The 17,386-nt window shown below is 55.0% G+C and overlaps 2 protein-coding genes across 6 annotated transcripts; one reads left to right on the top strand and one right to left on the bottom strand.

Annotated features, from left to right (window-relative positions):
- Positions 1 to 2,020: 2,020 nt before the first annotated feature.
- On the top strand, positions 2,021 to 6,580 carry LOC127382792 (uncharacterized). 5 transcript variants are annotated; one of them, XM_051614838.1, is made up of 3 exons: positions 2,021 to 2,288; positions 2,383 to 2,427; positions 2,696 to 6,580. In XM_051614838.1, exon 3 carries the CDS (start codon positions 5,175 to 5,177, stop codon positions 6,138 to 6,140), a length of 966 nt encoding a protein of 321 aa, XP_051470798.1. In that variant the 5' UTR covers positions 2,021 to 2,288; positions 2,383 to 2,427; positions 2,696 to 5,174; the 3' UTR covers positions 6,141 to 6,580. The 5 variants fall into 5 exon arrangements, with proteins under 5 accessions (XP_051470798.1, XP_051470795.1, XP_051470796.1 ...); XM_051614835.1 differs by having other exon boundaries at positions 2,021 to 2,568; XM_051614836.1 differs by having other exon boundaries at positions 2,021 to 2,427.
- EPHX2 (epoxide hydrolase 2) lies at positions 6,577 to 16,458 on the bottom strand. Its single transcript, XM_051614834.1, has 19 exons — positions 16,333 to 16,458; positions 14,854 to 14,938; positions 14,471 to 14,630; positions 13,793 to 13,983; positions 13,559 to 13,681; positions 12,976 to 13,050; positions 12,533 to 12,628; positions 12,169 to 12,247; positions 11,910 to 11,944; positions 11,780 to 11,806; positions 10,246 to 10,331; positions 9,972 to 10,083; positions 9,610 to 9,684; positions 8,666 to 8,711; positions 8,103 to 8,205; positions 7,826 to 7,895; positions 7,667 to 7,747; positions 7,261 to 7,319; positions 6,577 to 7,163 (listed from the first exon to the last, which is right to left on the bottom strand). Exons 1-19 carry the CDS (start codon positions 16,431 to 16,433, stop codon positions 7,079 to 7,081), a joined length of 1,689 nt encoding a protein of 562 aa, XP_051470794.1. The 5' UTR covers positions 16,434 to 16,458; the 3' UTR covers positions 6,577 to 7,078.
- Positions 16,459 to 17,386: the final 928 nt, after the last annotated feature.

A 17,386-nucleotide genomic window follows, 5' to 3' on the forward strand; every position in this document is an offset into this window, starting at 1 on the left:
CCACCTCCTCTGTCAGCTCTTGGAATAATTCAATTATAAGAAAAGGGGGGTTGGGGGAAGTGGCGTTTTGCCAGGTGTCAAAGCTACTTGTGAATTTCTTTGTGACATTCTTGGTGGGGTGGAAAATGCTACAGAGTGCCAGCTGCTGTGGGCTGGCTGGGGTTCTCCGAAGCAGCCAAACTGGGAGAGGCCCCTCTCTGCCCCCTCCCTGGCCCCTCTGCAGCTGCAGGCCTGGAGCTGCCCCGGCAGCGGGATCCTGCTGGGATTTCCTGCCTCTGCAGCTGCTCCTCGCTCTCCTGTCTGCACCACAAGAGGCCGATGCCCTCCCAGATTGCAGTGTACTCCCAAATTGTAGTATTCCCTAAATTGCAATGGACTCCCAAATTGCAGTATGTTCCCAAATTGCAATGCATTAGCAGTTGCAATGCACCCCCAGTTTGCAACGCATTTCTAACTGCAATGAGTTCCAAAATTGCAACGTATTCTCAGATTGCAAAGCACTCCCAAATTGCAGAGCATTCCCACGTTGCAGTTCTTTCCCACTTCGCAGTGCACTCCAAATTTGCAATCCATTCACTGATGGCAGTGCATTCCCACATTGCAATGCCTTCTCAAATTGCAGTGCACTCCCAAATTGCAAGATGTTCCCACACTGTAATGCACTCCGAAATTGCAATGCATTCCCACATGACAATGCATTCCCACTTTGCAGTGCACTCCCGATTGCACTAAGTTCCCACATTGCAGTGCATTCCCAATTGCCCTGCACTCCCAAATTGCAATACATTCCCACACTGCCTTACACTTCCAAATTGCACTGCAGTCCCCATTGCAATGCCTTCCCGGATTGCAATGCATTCCCAAATTGTAAGCCACTGCCAAATGGCAGTGCACTCCCAGATTGCAATAAAATCCCAAATTGTAAGGAGTTCTAGAACTGCAGTCTACTCCCAAATTGTAATGCATTCCCAATTGCAATGAGTTCCCAGATTGCAGTGCATTCCCAGATTGCAGTGCATTCCCAGATTGCAGGGACCTGGACCCCCCCTGTCCCCACCCCATCATGGTCCTCCACTGCAGCAGTGAGGAAACTGAGGCAGCAGAGCTTGGCAGAAGCTCTGAGTGTCTGGCCAGGCAGAGATTGGGTGGGGGTTGTTTTCTTTTTTATTATTCTTTAATGTCCATTTAAAGATAAACCAGCTGAAATGTAATTCTGGGCACCTTTTATCCTTTGTTTCTCCATTTCCAATGGCTTTTTTCCCTCTTTTTCCAGTTAATTGCTTCCTTTCTGAAACGGGGCCGTTGAACAACACGTGGAAGAGAGGCCAGGACTAGAGCTGGACCCTGTTCAGGAGCAGAGAGATATTTTCCTCTAATTGCTCTAGCAGGGGGGGTTGGACTAGATGATCTTTCGAGGTCCCTTCCAACCCCTAAGATTCTATGATTCTATGATTCTATGAATTGTCACCCACTAGGCACAGCCAGAGCCCCACCATATCCTCCCTGCAGCCCAGCACCCATGGGTGCCTAACAGCCCTTGAGGGAGAAGCTGGTTAAATGGAGGCAACCAGCCCAATTCCATGGTTTTATTTTTTTGGTCCAGGTGGTACATGGAGTTTTCTCTCTTGGGACACGAGCTATAGTTAATTCTGCATTAAACAGTAACGTGCTAAAACAATAGACAGAGTTTCAAGTGGAGCCAAAGAGCCCAAATGTAGTAAGAGTTTGTGTTTTGTTCTGGATCAAGATGTAATCCAGGATGTACAGCCCCCTGGGTTGATGGACTACGGACCTGTCTGGAAGAAAACTACACAATTGTGGCCTCTGTTCAGTCAACACCTTTTAAGGGATAACCAGGGAAGTAAATGTCCCCCAGAAGCTCCCACCAGAGAACACCAGAGGAACTGGCAAGAAGTTCTGAACTACCGCCAAGAGGATGACATCACTGATGACGTAGCCTCTTCTTTATGTAGTGGTTGGGTGGGATTTTGAACACTGTTCTTGCCTAAATATCACTCCCCTTCTCCTGGCTGCTGTGCTGGATTGCTGGCCAGTCCACTGAGCACCCAGGCCTGAACAAAAACACGAGACCTCTCCAGAGAGGGTGAGAATTGGTTTGTCACATCTCCAAATCTGCTTTTTGGACAACACAGGTGTTTTTGGAGGGCCAGATGGGACAATTTTAACCCCAAATTGTCTTGCTGGCTCTGGGCGGGAAGACTCTGCTCTCCAGACTCCGCTGACCCTTTGATCGGGAACTCTGTGGGAGTTCTCGCCACCCAGAGTGGGTAAGAACACACCCGTGCAGCACTTGATCAAAGAGATATTGTTTGATATAAAGTTAATGTTGGTAAAATAGATAAATTCCTCTTTGTTTCACAGTGACAACTGGAGTAGATGGAGCTGTGGCTCAGAATGTTCTTTTGGGTAAAAAAATGGGAGCATCTGGAATGACTCCTTGTTCTCCTCTTGGTTGTATTAAAATTTTTGGGGAAAATCTGGGAGAGATCTGTTAACAAAGGGATGTCTAATTGAATACTGGAAATTAATCCTACCAATTTGACTCAGGTAATTAAGGGGAAATGGGAAGACCCCTTAGCCTCCTATGAAAGGTTATGTGAGGTGGCTGGAAAGTGGACTTGCTTGGTTCCAGAGAGTATAGGCAACAATCCAGGGTTCACCACCTTGTTTGCAGGTCAATTGCACCCAGATATTAGGTGGAAGTTCCAGGAAGTGGATGGAGTTACTGGAATGGCCATTTCTCAGTTCATTGAGATCACCTGTAAAGTTTACAACAAACAAGAGGTGGAGGAGGAAAAGGTGATGAAGAAGGAGAAGTTACAAGAGCAAGAGCAAAAAGCTTCAATTTTGGCAGCCACCTTTGCTGAAGTTCAGGCACCTGTTGGAGGGAGGAAATTTCCCAGGGGAAGAGGAAGGAAGGGGTAGAGGAACAGGATCTGGAAATGCAATTGGATCATTAATACCTCTGGGGGTTAATCAGTGTGCCTACTGTAAGGAGCAAGGACAATGGAAGAATGAGTGTCTGAAAAATAGGAAAGCCAAAAACCTCCAGGAAACACCTCCTGAAGCTGAATTGCTTATGATGGAAACTGAGGCATTTGGGTTGTACACAAGGAATGTTTGTGCTTTGTATTATAATCACAGGGATAACAATCACATTAATACCATTAAATAGAGAATGTAGCCTTTGCTGAGCTGTTCAAATTGGGGTTGAATATCATATAGAGCTCGGTAGTGCTTTCTTTAGGTAATAGGGAGTCTCGATTTTTAATGCCAAAAATGGGATAGAAATTGGAATATTTGGGAACTTTTAGCCTGAGAAGTAACCAACACATCCACGTTCTGTATCACAGCAGAGAATCAGTGGGAGGAATGTGTAGTTCTGGTCTTACAGGAACACCAGCTCCTTTGAAACTAGACTATGCTGAGTTATCCTATCGTGGTGTCTATGACATGTGAAAGGTGACAATAATTAAAGAAAGAGGGATGTTAGAAATAAAAAAAATGGAGAACATTTCCTGCAACACTCTGTGTGTTGTTTATAAACTGTACCTCAAAGTGAGAGAAATCAACACCTTTGCAACACCCTTTGGCTTGTAATATTAGTCAAAGTGATGCACGGGCACATTGATTTGCCTCTGGGCTTGTTTTTATGATGTGGTCGATTGTCACATACCTGCACAGCAGCAAATGCAACGGGAGGACCCTGTTCCATAGAATGGCTCCATTGTTGCTGAATAATGAGGATTTAGAGCATGATCAGCGAGTGAAAAAGAAGCACACATCAAATATCTGAGGATTGTGATTCCCAAGTCACTCTCAAGGTTGGAGTGAAATGCCAGCAGCAGCAGATATTAGTGCCTGGAGTTGGGGTGGGTATGAATTATCACGCCATAAAAAAGTTGCCTGTGCCCTAGTTCAAGATATAAATTACACTTCATGGACATTCTCAGCTATTGGAACTGAAATTACACGAATCAGGGAAGTCACTCTTAAAAACAGAGTGGCAGTCTATGACTTGCTCCTTAGACACACCCACAGCTGTGAGGAACTGAAAGGAATGTGTTGTTTTAATTCAGCAGATAATTAGCAGGGGGAAAAAAATCCAACAATGGAAAGATTTGGCTGCAGGATTTACAGAAGAAGGCAGATTGGATTTCTCGGTTACTCTCATGGCTTCCTAATCTAAATGGGTTTAAACAGTTGTTTTTATTTGCATTTCTTATAATAATTTTGAGTATTATTACTGGCTGCTTGACTCAGTGTATGGTGCTTTGTAGACCTGATACTTCTAAAGGGATGATGTGAGACTTGTCTTCAACATCCTAAGTTTCAAAGGGGGGAGGTGGTACATGGAGTTGTGTCTCTGGGGTCACAAGCTATAGTTAGTTATCTGTTAAACTGTAACACATGCTAAAAGAATAGACAGCATTTCAAGTGAAGCCAGAGAGCCCAAATGTGTTTTGCTCTGGATCGATTTAATCTAGATTTAATCTACATCCTTCTGGGCCAACGGACCGTGGACCTGGCTGGAAAAAAAATACACAATCATGGCCTCAGTTCAATCAACACCTTTTAAAGGATAGCTGGGGAAGGGGATGTTCCCCTGAAGCCCCTCAGAAGCCCCACTAGAGACCACCAGAGGAACTGGCAAGAAGTTCTGAACTACCGCCAAAAGGAGGACATCACTGATGACGTCGCCTCTTCTGTATGGAGGAGTTGGGTGGGATTCTGAGCACTCTTCTTACCTAAATATCACTCCCCTTCTCCTGGCTGCTGAGCACCCAGGCCTGAAAAAAACTGACCTCTCCTGAGCAGCTGAGAATTGCTTTGTCACACATCCAGATCTCCTTTTGGACAACACAGGACATCAGAGCTGGCCACATTGTGCCACCCTGACACTGGGGCAGCTTTGGGTCCCCCAAGGGACTGACCTTCGCCCTGAGCTCCCAGCAGATGGGGTGTTTGATACTAATTAATATTAACCGAGCAAAAGGGGCAAAGCCAGAGTCCAGGGATGAGCTGGGTTGAAGTTTAACCAGGTGCCATCATGGTGGGTGCAGGCAGTGGCACTTGGGTGCTGCTTCCCCTGAAGCTTCTTCTCCTCTATTTTGGACAGGTTTCAAGGCCCCTGCACCTCCCATGTTCCCCCAATGGGATCCTGCCAGATCCTGTCTGCATTCCTCCCCCATGTGTGCACCCCAGGACCTGCACCCTGTGTGTGCACCTCAGGACCTAAACCCTGCACCCCGTATCTGCACCCTGCACCCCAGGACCCACGCCCTACACCCCATCTGTGCACCCTGCACCCCAGTTCCCATACCCTGCACCCAATGTCTTCACCCTGTGTGTGCACCCCAATACCCACACCCCGCACCCTATCTGTGTACCCTGTGCCCCACATGTGCACCCCAGTGCCCACGCCCTGTGCCCCATGTGCTTTGCAGCCATTTCCCACTGCAGGCTCATCGCAGCCATCACAGAGCACAGGACAAACCCTGGGGGTGACCACCCCCAACAGAGCCACTTGTCCCCTGTACCAAGGCCACAAGCTTGTCCTGGAAAGTGAAGGCAGGCTGGGGAGTGCCCAGGCTGCCCAGAGCAGCTGTGGCTGCCCCATCCCTGGCAGTGTTGAAGGCCAGGTTGGATGGGGCTTGGAGCAACCTGGTCTGGTGGGAGATGTCCCTGCCCAAGGCAGGAGGTTGGGACTAGACGATCTTCAAGGTCCCTTCCAACTCAAACCATTCCATGATTCTATGATCTGTGGGGGGTGGTGCCATGCAGCCCCCCAAGAGCAGGGTGGGAACCTCCAGGGCATGCCCTGCCAGGGGCTGGGGTACCAGCAGGGCTGGCAGGAGCTGCCAACACCTCTTAAAGCCCCAACCCAGAAGCCAGTGCCAGGGAGGGGCTGTTTTGGCAGCACCCCTGGGTTTTCCAGGCAGGGCTCCAGGGTGGGTGCTGGGCCACAGCCACGGCTGCCCGGGGATGATGCTCTTGGATTTTACATTTCCTCAGCAGACTCCAAAGCAGCTCTGAAACCTGCTCTTCCCTGCCAGCAAACCCAGGGAGAAAAACAACCAGGATTCTGGATAACTCCGGGCTGGAGGGAGCAGGTTTAAACCTCTCTGCCACCCACCCAGGAGCTGTATTTTTCTCTCTCCCCCCACCCTGAAGCTGGTTTTTGTTCGTTTTTCCTCTCCCCCCCCCCTAAATCCATGCAGCATCTTTTCCAAGGATAAATCGGTCTGCAAAACATTCCAGTGGGCTGGCTGGCAGAGCAGGGCAGGGCTGGAAGGAAGGACACAGCCAGACAAACCTCAATGCCCCAGATGAAAATAGTTGAGGGCTGGGAAGAATTTGGGAAGGGGGGAAATACTAAGCGTGTTTGCCCAAATCTTCACACCACCCTGGATGTCAGCTTGGAAGATGTTTTGGGGCCAGGAGAAGGGCTGGGAGCTGAGGGGAAGGAGCCCTGACACCAAGGGGATGGGCCACGGGGAGGAGGGCATGAGGCTGGGGGATGCACCCAAAGGATCACTGAGAGAACCAAGGTGCTTGGCTCACTCTCTGCTTTATTTCTCAAGAGTTACAAGGCAGAAGGTGATTTTTCAGACATTATTATTATTACTATGATTATTATTTATTATTATTATTATTATTGCTGCATTAAAAGCTCCACGCCAAAACCAACCACAAGCCAACTTCCCCCAGCAATGGAAACCCCTGGGATGGGGTCAGGGTGATGGGGCAGCCCCCATGCAGCCCCTGCCATGGCACAAGGAGGGGTCCAGCCCAAAACCACCTCCCAGTACCCCAGAAACACACCCTCCCCCCCAGGACCTCTCCGGGGGCCCTTTTAGCTGCACAAAGGAGCGATGCTGTGTCACCCTCCTCCCAGCCCCGGCCCATCCATCACCTTCCACCCACTGATCCCCCCCAAAGAATGCAAATCGAGCCTTAAAGAAATTAAACCCTAAAAGGCAAAAATCAAATTCTAAAAGGCAAAAACTGAACAATAAAAGGCAAAAATGAGCCCGAGGATGAGCGAAGGTCCTGCTCACAGCCTGGAGATCATGGGCAGAGGGGTATCGGCGGGGAGTCCCTCCAGCCATCCCACCAGGATCCTGTTGACATCTGCTGGCCTGTGGGGATGGCACAGAGCTGGAGTGGGATCTGGCTTCCCACCTTCCCCCAAGAGAAGGGGGATCCTGGCTCTGATGGAGCCAGGCCCACTGGTACCTCTCCATTTGTGTCCAGTGTCCACACTCCTCAAGGTGCTCCCGGTGGAGCTGTGGGATCTTCAGAGGGATGAAGGAGAAAGGAGACAGGGTTGGTTTGTGCCAGGATCTGGGATGCTGGCCACCTGGAGAGCTCATCCCAGGCTGTCCCTGTCTTCCCAGCTCTTTGTTTTGGCAAAAGCAAATCCCCTCCAGCCTGCTGCAGGCAGGAGAGAATGGAAATGCCCCTGTATCCCCTCCCCATATCAGCCTGTTCTCCCCCTTATCCAGTGATGTCCCCATATCTGGGCCAAATGCAGCCCCTGGGAGCTCTCTTGTGGTGGGACCTCATGGAAGCAGGATGGCTTCTGTGCATTCTGGTCCTGGGAAGGGTTGGGAAGGGGTGGGATGGGACCACGCTGCCTTACCCACTCCTCCATGCCCTTGCTCATGTTGGGATGTAGCACCACGTCCTTCCCAGCCGTCACCATCAGCGCTGGCATTGTGATCTATGAGGGGACAGAGGTGACAAGGTGGGGACAGTGGCAGGTCTGTGGATGCTCCCCCCATGCAGGATCAGCCCCCACCTTCCTGTCCTTGGCGGAGACAGCCCAGTGCCAGTTGGGTCGCATGTTGCGGTACCAGTTCAAGGGGCCTCTGGGAAAGACAGGGAATGGGATGGTGGCGCTGGGACACGGCTCCTGCCATCACCACTGCCAGGACCATCTCACTGCCCATGGCACAGGAAAAGCCTGCAGGGGGAAAGCAGACCCTCCCTGCCAGCCTTCCCCCCTTCTTGGGCTTATAAAGCAAGGCCCAGGTGGGTTTGGGGATCCCCCTTCTGCAGGGGGTTACCATTCCTACCTGAAGCCAGATTTCTGGAAGCGCTGGATGTAGTATTGCAGCTCAGGGCCGTGCAGGATCTGACTGGCAGGGGGGTTTTCTGGGAAGCCCACCAGCAGCCCCCCTGCGAGGAGAGGCACAGAACTGCTGCCATGTCCCACCCAGAGTACCCCCCATTGTATCCCACCCACAGGATCCAAGCCGTGGGATCCCCCTCACCACATTCCCACCCACTGCATCCCACCCACCACATCTCATCCACAGCATCCCCGCTCATGGGATCCTCCCCATTGTACTCCCCCCCACATCCCACCCATGGTCTCCCCCACCACATCATCCCTACCCATGGGATCCCACCCATGGTATCTCCCCCATCCCACCCATGGTATCCCCCTCATGGTATCCCCCCACAGCATCCCCACCCGTGGGATCCCCACCCATAGCATCCTCCTACAGGATCCAACCCAAGGGACCCCCCCCACACACACATGCCACCCATGGCATTCCCACCCACTGCATCCCCCCACCACATCCCTCCCACAGCATCTACCCCCCTGTCAAGTCCCCCCAAGCCCCCCCCTCACCTCGCTCCTGGACCTGGTGGAATTTGTGGGTACAGGGCAGCCGATCCTGTGGAGAGAGGGGAAATGCAAGGGCTGGCAGGGAGCACCTGGGGGGTCACCCAGTCCCGGGGAGGGCTTGTGGTGCCAGACTTGAGGCTCCACATCCCTCCTCGCTGGGAGCAGGCCGGGAGCACAGCTGCATCCCAAGGGATGCAGAAACCAACCGTGCAGCCCTGGGACATGGAGCAAGGAGCAGGCTCTGAGCATCACCACATCCCAAGGGATGCAGGAACCAAGCAGCCAGCCCTGAGCCGAGGGGCAGGGAGCAGGCAGGGAGCAGGACTGCATCCCTCGGGCTACAGGAGCCGCCAGCACAGCCCCGGGTTGCGGAGCCGGGAGCATCAGCGGGAGGGCAGGAAACTGCTGCCGGCACAGCCCCCCCTGCTGCCCCCGGGCCCTGGCATTTTCAACCACGAAGGTTTTTCCCCCCTGGAGCAAGTACAGGAGCGTTGGCAGGGCCTGGGGGAGAGCAGGAGCCTCTGCCGGACCCCACCCAGACAGTCACCCCCAAATCTGCTGTCCCTGGGGGCAGCTGTCCCCCCAGGTACTGCAGAGGTCTTTTCCATTCCTACTCAGGGTCAGCTTCGAGGTGCAAGCCCTGCAGCCCTGCTCACAAAGATGCATTCACTCTGGTCCCTACTGATGGCTTGACTCGGCTTTGCAGAAGACAGGCAGCAAAAGGGTGGTGGCCGTGGGGAAGAGGGGGCCTGAGGGTCACCATGGGCTACTGCAAAGCCACCCCTGAACCTTCCGACTCCTGGTGGAGGGTGAGGTGGAAGGGGAAGGGGGGCAAGAGGCAGAGCCCTAACAAGGAGGCTCAGAGAGGACATCAAGGAGGGTTGGCCAGGGGCGGGCTGTGGAGCCTCCTGCTCCCAGCCCAGGGCCACCCCCAGCCTCACACCCACCTCCTGGCGCGCAGAGCGGATCAGGACCTTCAGAGTCCGGCCGATGTCCTTCTCCAGCTCCGCTTCTGCAATGCCCTGCATGGATGGAGAGGGACATCACGGGGGGTGATGCCAACCCCACACCCCAGGATACCACCCCCGGGGACCCAATCCACCACCCATGGAGGCTCAGGTAGAGGCTGGGAAAGTTTTTTTGGGGGAGTTCAGCACAGGAAGGGCTGGAATGGTGACCACAAGCCATCTGCAGCTGGGGTGACAGCCACGAGCTGGGGAACCCGACACGGGCATGTCCCTGGAACCCAGGAGGGTGGTTTAAGCCCCAAAATTGGGGTGGGGGATTAAAACTGTGGTTCAGGACTTACCGGTTCCTGGAAGTAGAACTGGTAATCAAAGGTGGGGTACGTTCTCATCTTCTCCACGATGTCCACAGTGGGGTCAGCAGGTTGGTACGGGGTGTTCAGCGAGGCCACCGCTCTGGGACATCACCAGGGTGGGAGTACAAACAAAGTCATCACTGCACCCAGATTTGGGGTGCCCCATGTGAGCTGGGGCTCTGCTGTAGGGCCAGGACAGGATCCAGGGACAGGAAAGGATCTGGGGTGCCTTGTCCCTCTGGGAAGGTCCCCAAGGACCCACCTCACCCTCTCGGGGTAGAACAGAGCCATGTTCCAGACCACGGCACCACCCCAGTCATGGCCAATGAACACGGTCTGCGGGATGCCCTGCAGGAAGGGGGTGTCAGCCTGAGCCCCCAGGGCTGCACCCCAAAAAAACAGCACCCAAGAGGCGATTTGCCTCCCCCAGAGCAGCAGTGAGATCAGAAAACAGCAATACTTTCATTTTTTTTTCTCCCCCTTTTCCTTTTTTTCCCCTCCAAGACACCTTACCCCATTCCTTGGAGCAGTTTGCTCTGGTTTAATTAAACACTTCCAGGAGCTGAGCCCTCAGGAGGAAAAGGGGGGTGGGGGGTGTCTAGATTATCCACTGAAAACATGCCTGGAGGCTGCTTATCCCCTGGGATCACCTCTATGGGTCCCCCCCTCCCCATTGCTGCCATCAGGGAACGTCTCCATATCAGCACAGCCAAAATAAATTCCCTCTAGGAAGGGGCTTGGAGCATTTCTTGGATCCAGCCTGGAGCTGGGCACACAGAGCTTGTGTTCCCCTGTCCCCCCCCTCTCCTTTTTCCTGACACCCCCGGGGCAACCTCCAAATAAATCCAATTAAAACTCAACCATGTAGCAGCTGGTTCATAATTAGAAGCGTTAATTAAAATTCTCTCCCAGAGGATGCAGTGTCCAACCTGGCATCCCAGACCCCCCCAAAGCAGGACTGGGGGGGCTGAGGGAGGGACAGAGGGTTTTGAGGGGCGTTTCTGGCAGCTCCCAGCTCCCATGTGGGACTGAGAAGGTCCCTCTGGTGTTGATGGGTTCCATCCCACCATCCTCAGCCATCACTTTGCTGGCTCTTGGTGGGCTCTGCACCTTCTGCATCCCAGTAACAGGTTCAAAGGACACATGAAGCTTCATGGTGTCATTTTGTCTTCCCCAGGTTGTCTCAGGGGAGGGAAAAGGACCTCCAGGGAGGGTGGAAAGGAGAAGGGAAAACCCTGCAGGACTTGTTCCCTTGGAAGCCAGTCGGCAAGGAAAAAGTCCCGGAGATGTTGGTATTTGAGGGCTGGGCCTTCTCCTCCACTTCATCTCTTAAAAGATGCAGAAATCAAACCTCTAAACCCAAGAGGGTGGGATGTCCCACCAGACTGGAGGGGCAGTGTCAGTGCTTCAGCCGCCCCAGCCACTTGGGACTTGCTATGGTCAAGGTTCAAGGAGGAAGAAAAGGACACCAGCTTACCACATACCCAATCAGGTGTCACCAGCCCCTCTTCTCATCCTCAGCAAGGACACAAAGTCCAGGCAAAGATGACAAAGAGCTGGAGACCCTCCCAAGGACAATTTGTCTTCACTGGCAATGGGTTATATGAACATCCCCAACTCTACAGTCCCACCCATGGGGAACACAAAGACAAGGCTTGGTGCTACCCAAAGGGGTTTGGACCCAAGTCACTGGGTAGCTCAGATGTCCCTGCACAGGAAGAGGTGAAGGGCAACCAGGGAGGACATGCAGCAAAACCTTGCCAAGAAGGAAGGACCCATCCCGCAGTGCTCCTCACCAGTTTGTCCAGGAAAACTGCCAGGTCCTGAGGAAGAGAAGAGAGAAAAGGTCAGATCCTGCCCAGGACCATGCCCTACCAGCCCACCCCACACTCATCCTGCCCATGTCCATCCCCTGGAGCTCCTCACCTTGCATATCTGCTCCTGGCAATATTCTTCTATGTCTGCATGAAAGACAATCACTTCAACATTCACATGTCTTTATAGGTGTGTCCTGCACCCAGCTGAGCACTAGATGATCTTCAAGATCCCTTCCAACCAAAACTATTCTATGATTCCACCCCACCAGGAGAAGACTCCTCTACCCATCTCCTTCTGGGTCTTGGCCTTGGAATTCGCAGCTTCGGCCCCTCCTGTCCCCTCCAGACCCTGGTAAAACCCAGCTCACCCAGTGGGGCTGTGGACTCCCCGTAGCCCTTCATCTCCAGAGCGATCACCCTGAAGCCAGCATCAGCCAAAGCCGGGATCTAGGAGGGAATGAAGAAGCCTCCAAAGGATGCCGAGATCCCCAGACATTGCCCTCCCCTGGTGCCATCACTGCATCTGCCCACCCTGCCTGGAGATGTCCCCAGGAGCACAGATGTGGGCTGTAGGGTGAGGAACACTCTTGGGTTGTGTCCCGTGGGCATCAAAGTTCAAGGCAGGGTGCTGGGACAGCCCCAGGACCCACCAGGATTGGTGGCCATACCCCTCCATCCACCATGCTCCAGCATCCCACTGCTGTCCACCCTCCTCCCCATCTCCTCCATCACCTGATAGCGCCAGGAGAGCCAGGACTCAGGGAAGCCATGGCACAGGCAGACCACAGGACCATGCCCCATTTCCACAAAGTGCAGCTGGACACCAGGCTGGAAGGGATGGAGAGGCCTTACCAGCTGTGGGTGACACAGCTTCACCCCCCAAACCTCCACCCACTGCTGGTGACCAGGTGTGGGAGCCCACCACCCTCCTCCAGCCCAGCATCCCAGAGCCACACGAGCATGTTTTGGCCCCTGGGGTGGATGGAGAAGACCTCAAGGATGGGGCAGCTCAGCATCCTCTACCCAGAGCAGCTCATGCAGGTGGGTGTACAAACCAACAAGACACCCTTCAGCTGGTAGATCCTTCCACAGGGCTCAACACCCTCCCTAGGACATGCCTGGCCACCCCCAAGCCTGGGGACACCTTGTCACCAAGACAGTCCCCTCTGCCCTACCCGGATGGACACGTATCCATGGGTGACATCAGATGGATCACATGTAGTTGGCAGTGGCTCTTCTTGGGTGAGAAGCTGCGGGGTGAGGAACACAAGGTGAGCTCTTGAGCAAGCCTGGAGCTCCACAGAATGTCACAGAATCAGAGAGTACACAGAATCACAGAATGGTAGGGGTTGGAAAGGACCTCTGGAGGTCATCTAGTCTAACCCCCCTGCCAGAGCAGGATTCCCTAGAGCAGACAACACAGGCACAGGTCCAGGTGAGTTTTGAATGTCTCCAGGGATGGAGACTCCAAAGCCTCCCTGGGCAGCCTGTTCCAGTAACAGTTCCTGCTGCTGGTGTGACATCCATACATTTGAGATGGAAATGGCTCAGCAGGTCCAGCAGATCAGGTTATGGAGAGGTGGGGCGGGACCTGCTGGATTCACAGCTCCCATCCCATTGGTTTCCAAAGCCACCAGCAAGTCCTGCACCAGCACCACACCACAACAAGACCCAGAAACCTAAACCCATCCCTCCCAGCTCTCCAGGGATCCCCAGGGGAACTGGGCACACAAGAGGACCCAGAACACCTCTGCTTGCCTGGACACCCGAGAGCTCCTCCAGTTCCTTCAAGACGGTCTCGGTGTCCCTGACGAGGATGGTGGCCATGCCCATCTCCCGCGCCGGCTTCAGGTTCTCCCCAATGTCATCCAGGAAGATGACCTGGAGATAGCCCAGCGAGAAGCAGGCTCAGCACTCAGGGGAAAGGAGGCCACTGAGTCTGAGTGCATGGAGGGACCTTCCGTGTCCTGCTTCTGGGGGTGACGGACAAACCTCCTCTGGCTTTGCCTGCAGCACATCCAAGGCGTGGGCGTAGATCTGGGGATCCGGTTTCTGCACCCCGAGCCGGCAGGACTCGAGGACCAGGTCGAAGTGCCGGCGCAGCAGGGTCATCAGGCGGGCCGTGAAGAGCCGCCCGGCGCTGTCGTCCACCCAGTTGTTGGTGAAGACACAGGTCTTAAACCCTGGGGAAGGGCAGAGCGGGGAGCACTGGTTTTCCAACTCCAGCTCTTGTTTCTCCTCAACCTACAGTCTCCCATTTGCAAGGTTCTGTCCACGCCAGGACACCCCAGGAGCACCTGGCCATGGTGTGGGGCAAAGCTGGCTCAGGGATAACATGTCTGATGGATTTGGTAGGAGGGACCTCCCTGGTGGGACCAACCGGGGAACCTCTAGTGGGGCTGACCAGGACCCCCCTGGTGGGACCAACTGGGAATCCCCATGGTTGGACTGACCAGGAACCCATGTGGTGGGACCAACCAGGAATTCGTGTAGGACCAACTGGGAACCCCTATGGTGCGTCTGTCTGACAGCCCCATGGAGGGGCTGACCAGGGACCCTGTAGTGGAATCCACCGGGAACCATGTGGTGGGACTGATCAGGGACCCCCGTGGCACCTGTTTGGGACCCTTACTCCATCACCCCATGCCCCAATGCCCCCCCAGAACCCACCATTCCTCCGCAGCACCCTGGCTGCCCGCAGGAGGGGGACATTGATCGTCCCCTTGGCTGCCATCTCCTCGAAGGCTCGGGCCACCGAGAAGGTGGGTGGCAGGGCTGTGCCCAAGGTGGATGCGTGCTGCTTGCAGCCCTCTTCTAGCTCTGAAAACAGCTGGAGAACATCCAGCCAGCCATTTAATCAACTCCCAACAAATAACTTATAGTTTACCCTGGAGCCTGTTCTCCTTGGCTCCTTCCCAGTCTCCATCCCAGCCCCATCCAAACCCATCTGAGACCATCCAAACCCATCCCAGCCTCATCTGAGCCCAGCCCAGCCCATTCCAGCCCCATCCAAGCCCAATCCAAGACGTCACAGATGGTACCCAAGGGCTCACCTGGGACAGGGTGATCTGTCCCCTCATCATTTTGGCATAAGGACTATGGGAGCCGCCGGTGACCATCACCTCCCGCAAGAAATTCCTGCCAGGAAAAGAAGAAGTCAGCCAGGGGGAACCTGAATACCTGGAGGGAGGACAACACCGGGGTGCAGGATGTTCTGTGCTGGGGATCCGAAGCTCCCAAGGGCTGCAGAAATCAATCCCATTTCCTCCTCCAGCCGCCCCCCCCGGGAGCAGAGCAGCTCATTCCAGGACTGGGAAATCGCTGCCTATTATTTATTCCCTCTGGCAGCTCAATTACTTGGGCCCTGTGGATCGACGAGCTTTGCCAGGAGGGAAAGAAATAAATATAATGCAAAGAGCAAGGTATTTTGGAGAGCTGTAGCTCAGGGAACATAATTTGCCCCTATCACAAGATCCCCAGAGGCCTTCCCGGGAGGCAATAAAACAAGATCACGGCCCCAGGCCTAAGGACAAAGCTCCTGAGCCAAGGAAAATGCTGCTGGGTTAAAAATAAAGCAGCTTTATCTCTTTGCTGTCAGGTTTTTTTTTTCTTCATTTTTGAAATAGAAGCGAAGGAAAAAGATGCTTGATGGCCTGATAATCTGGGAATTTATTGCTCCATCTGCTCTGCATCCTCCAGCCTTTAGCTCTTTAATAGATTATTTTGTTCCTTTATTTTCTAACTCTCTGCTCCTTTTTAAACGGCCACGGAAATCCAGGCCATTGTGTCGGGGGATGGAAACAGACAGAACCTGTTTGGGAGCTTTTGGGATTAGTATTTCCCAAGTGTCCCGTGTTAAACGGGAGCACAGGATTTGTTAAGAGTGAAGAGGCTGTTCAGGACCCGCCTGGAGGGGGAGGGAGGGACACGGTGTCCGATGCTTCGGGTTTCGTCAGCTCCAGCTCCTGTGCTGAGTTGTGACGGGTCTCAGCGCTGGGCCAGGAATGGGCTTCATTAATTATCCGGCTTAATTGTTAGTTGCTCTTCCTACCACTTCTACCTGTGTGCTGAGATGTGACAGCTCTCAGCGCCGAGGCAGGAATGGGTATAACTAATTATCCTGCTTAATTAATTGTTGGTTTCTCTCCTCACCCCTTCTGCCAACCTGCCCTCCGGTGATTCTTCATCTCGGGGCATTCGTTTTACCTGCTGACCTGAACCCCACATCTAGGAACGGAACCCCGCAGCTCGCACCCCCCCACGTATACACAAGGACCCCAACTTGTCTCCCACGTCCAGGACAGGGGGTCCCCAGCCCGCACCCCCACCCAGCGCTGTCCTGCTACGGCCGTGGCAACCGCGCGCAGCCGGTGCGGGCGGCGCCCGCACACACGGCATTTATCGCTTGGTCTTTACGTAACTCCGGCCCAGCGGCAACGCGCCGAGCGCGGGCGGGCAAGTGCCCCGGGGCGGGCAAGTGCCCCCGGGCGGGCAAGTGCCCCCGGGCCGGGCCGGGCCGGGCCGGGCCGTACCTGGGCAGCGCGCAGTCCCGCTCGCAGGAGCCCAGGAAGTGCTGCAGGCCGGGCCCGAAGAGCACCCCGCCGAGATCGAACAGGACGGCCCGCCGCGCCATGGCCGCCCCGCCGGCACCGGGACCCGCCCCGCCCCGCCCGCCGCGCTGGGTCCTAGTGCCGCCCGCAGGGACCGCCCGCCCGGGACAGCCGGGGCTGCCCCCGCACCCTCCCGCGGCGGGTGCGTGCCCGCCGCTGCTCCCCGCTGCCCCGCCCGTAACCGCCTTCTCTCCCCTTCAGGGGGACCGCCCTACGCCCCGCTCCCCGCGGGCCCCGCAACACCCCAGCGAGCAGCAGCAGCAGCAGCAGCACCACCACCACCACCACCACCACCACCACCACCACCAGCACCACCCCCCACTGACCCCCTCACACCCCCCGCTCCGAGCGGCAGAATCGGGGTGAGAGTGGGAAGGGGCAGGGCTGGCCGCGTGCCGCGGGCGGGAGCACGCGTGTGTGCGCACAGGCACACACAGACACACGCACACGCACACAGGCACACGCACACACAGACACAGGCACAGGCACACGCACACAGGCACAAGCGCACACGCACACATGCACACGCACACACAGACACAGGCAGGCACACAGGCACACGCACACATGCACACGCACACAGGCACACGCACACATGCACACAGGCACACGCACATGCACACACGCACACGCACACATGCACACACGCACACATGCACACACGCACACATGCACACACGCACACATGCACACGCATACAGGCCTGCAGATAGGCACGAGCGCGTGCACACCTATCGGCCCACACACGCACATGTGCAGGCTGACGTGCCTGCCCGTCCGGCCATACACGTGCGCACGAGCACACCTACGCGCACGCACACTTGCACGCATACGTGCGTGCACATGCAGACCACCCACCAGCATGTCCATGAACACACACGCGCAGACACGTCTGCGCACGCAGGGGCACAGACACGCGCGCACACGCCCGCGTGCCCGCGCGGAACCCTCGCGTGCACGCCGAGCGTGCGTGCCC

The sequence above is a fragment of the Apus apus genome, chromosome 3, assembly GCF_020740795.1.
Source record: "Apus apus isolate bApuApu2 chromosome 3, bApuApu2.pri.cur, whole genome shotgun sequence".
In the NCBI taxonomy this organism is placed as follows: Eukaryota; Metazoa; Chordata; class Aves; order Apodiformes; family Apodidae; genus Apus; species Apus apus.

Excerpts from the sequence above, each read along its gene's own strand:
- LOC127382792 (XM_051614835.1), top strand. The coding sequence starts at position 5,175 with ATGGGATCCTGCCAGATCCTGTCTGCATTCCTCCCCCATGTGTGCACC.
- EPHX2 (XM_051614834.1), bottom strand. The coding sequence starts at position 16,433 with ATGGCGCGGCGGGCCGTCCTGTTCGATCTCGGCGGGGTGCTCTTCGGG. Across the intron at positions 11,945-12,168 it reads GGAGTCCACAGCCCCACTGG|ACATAGAAGAATATTGCCAG; the intron begins GTGAGCTGGGTT and ends TCTTTCATGCAG. Across the intron at positions 10,084-10,245 it reads TTCTACCCCGAGAGGGTGAG|AGCGGTGGCCTCGCTGAACA; the intron begins GTGGGTCCTTGG and ends GTGATGTCCCAG.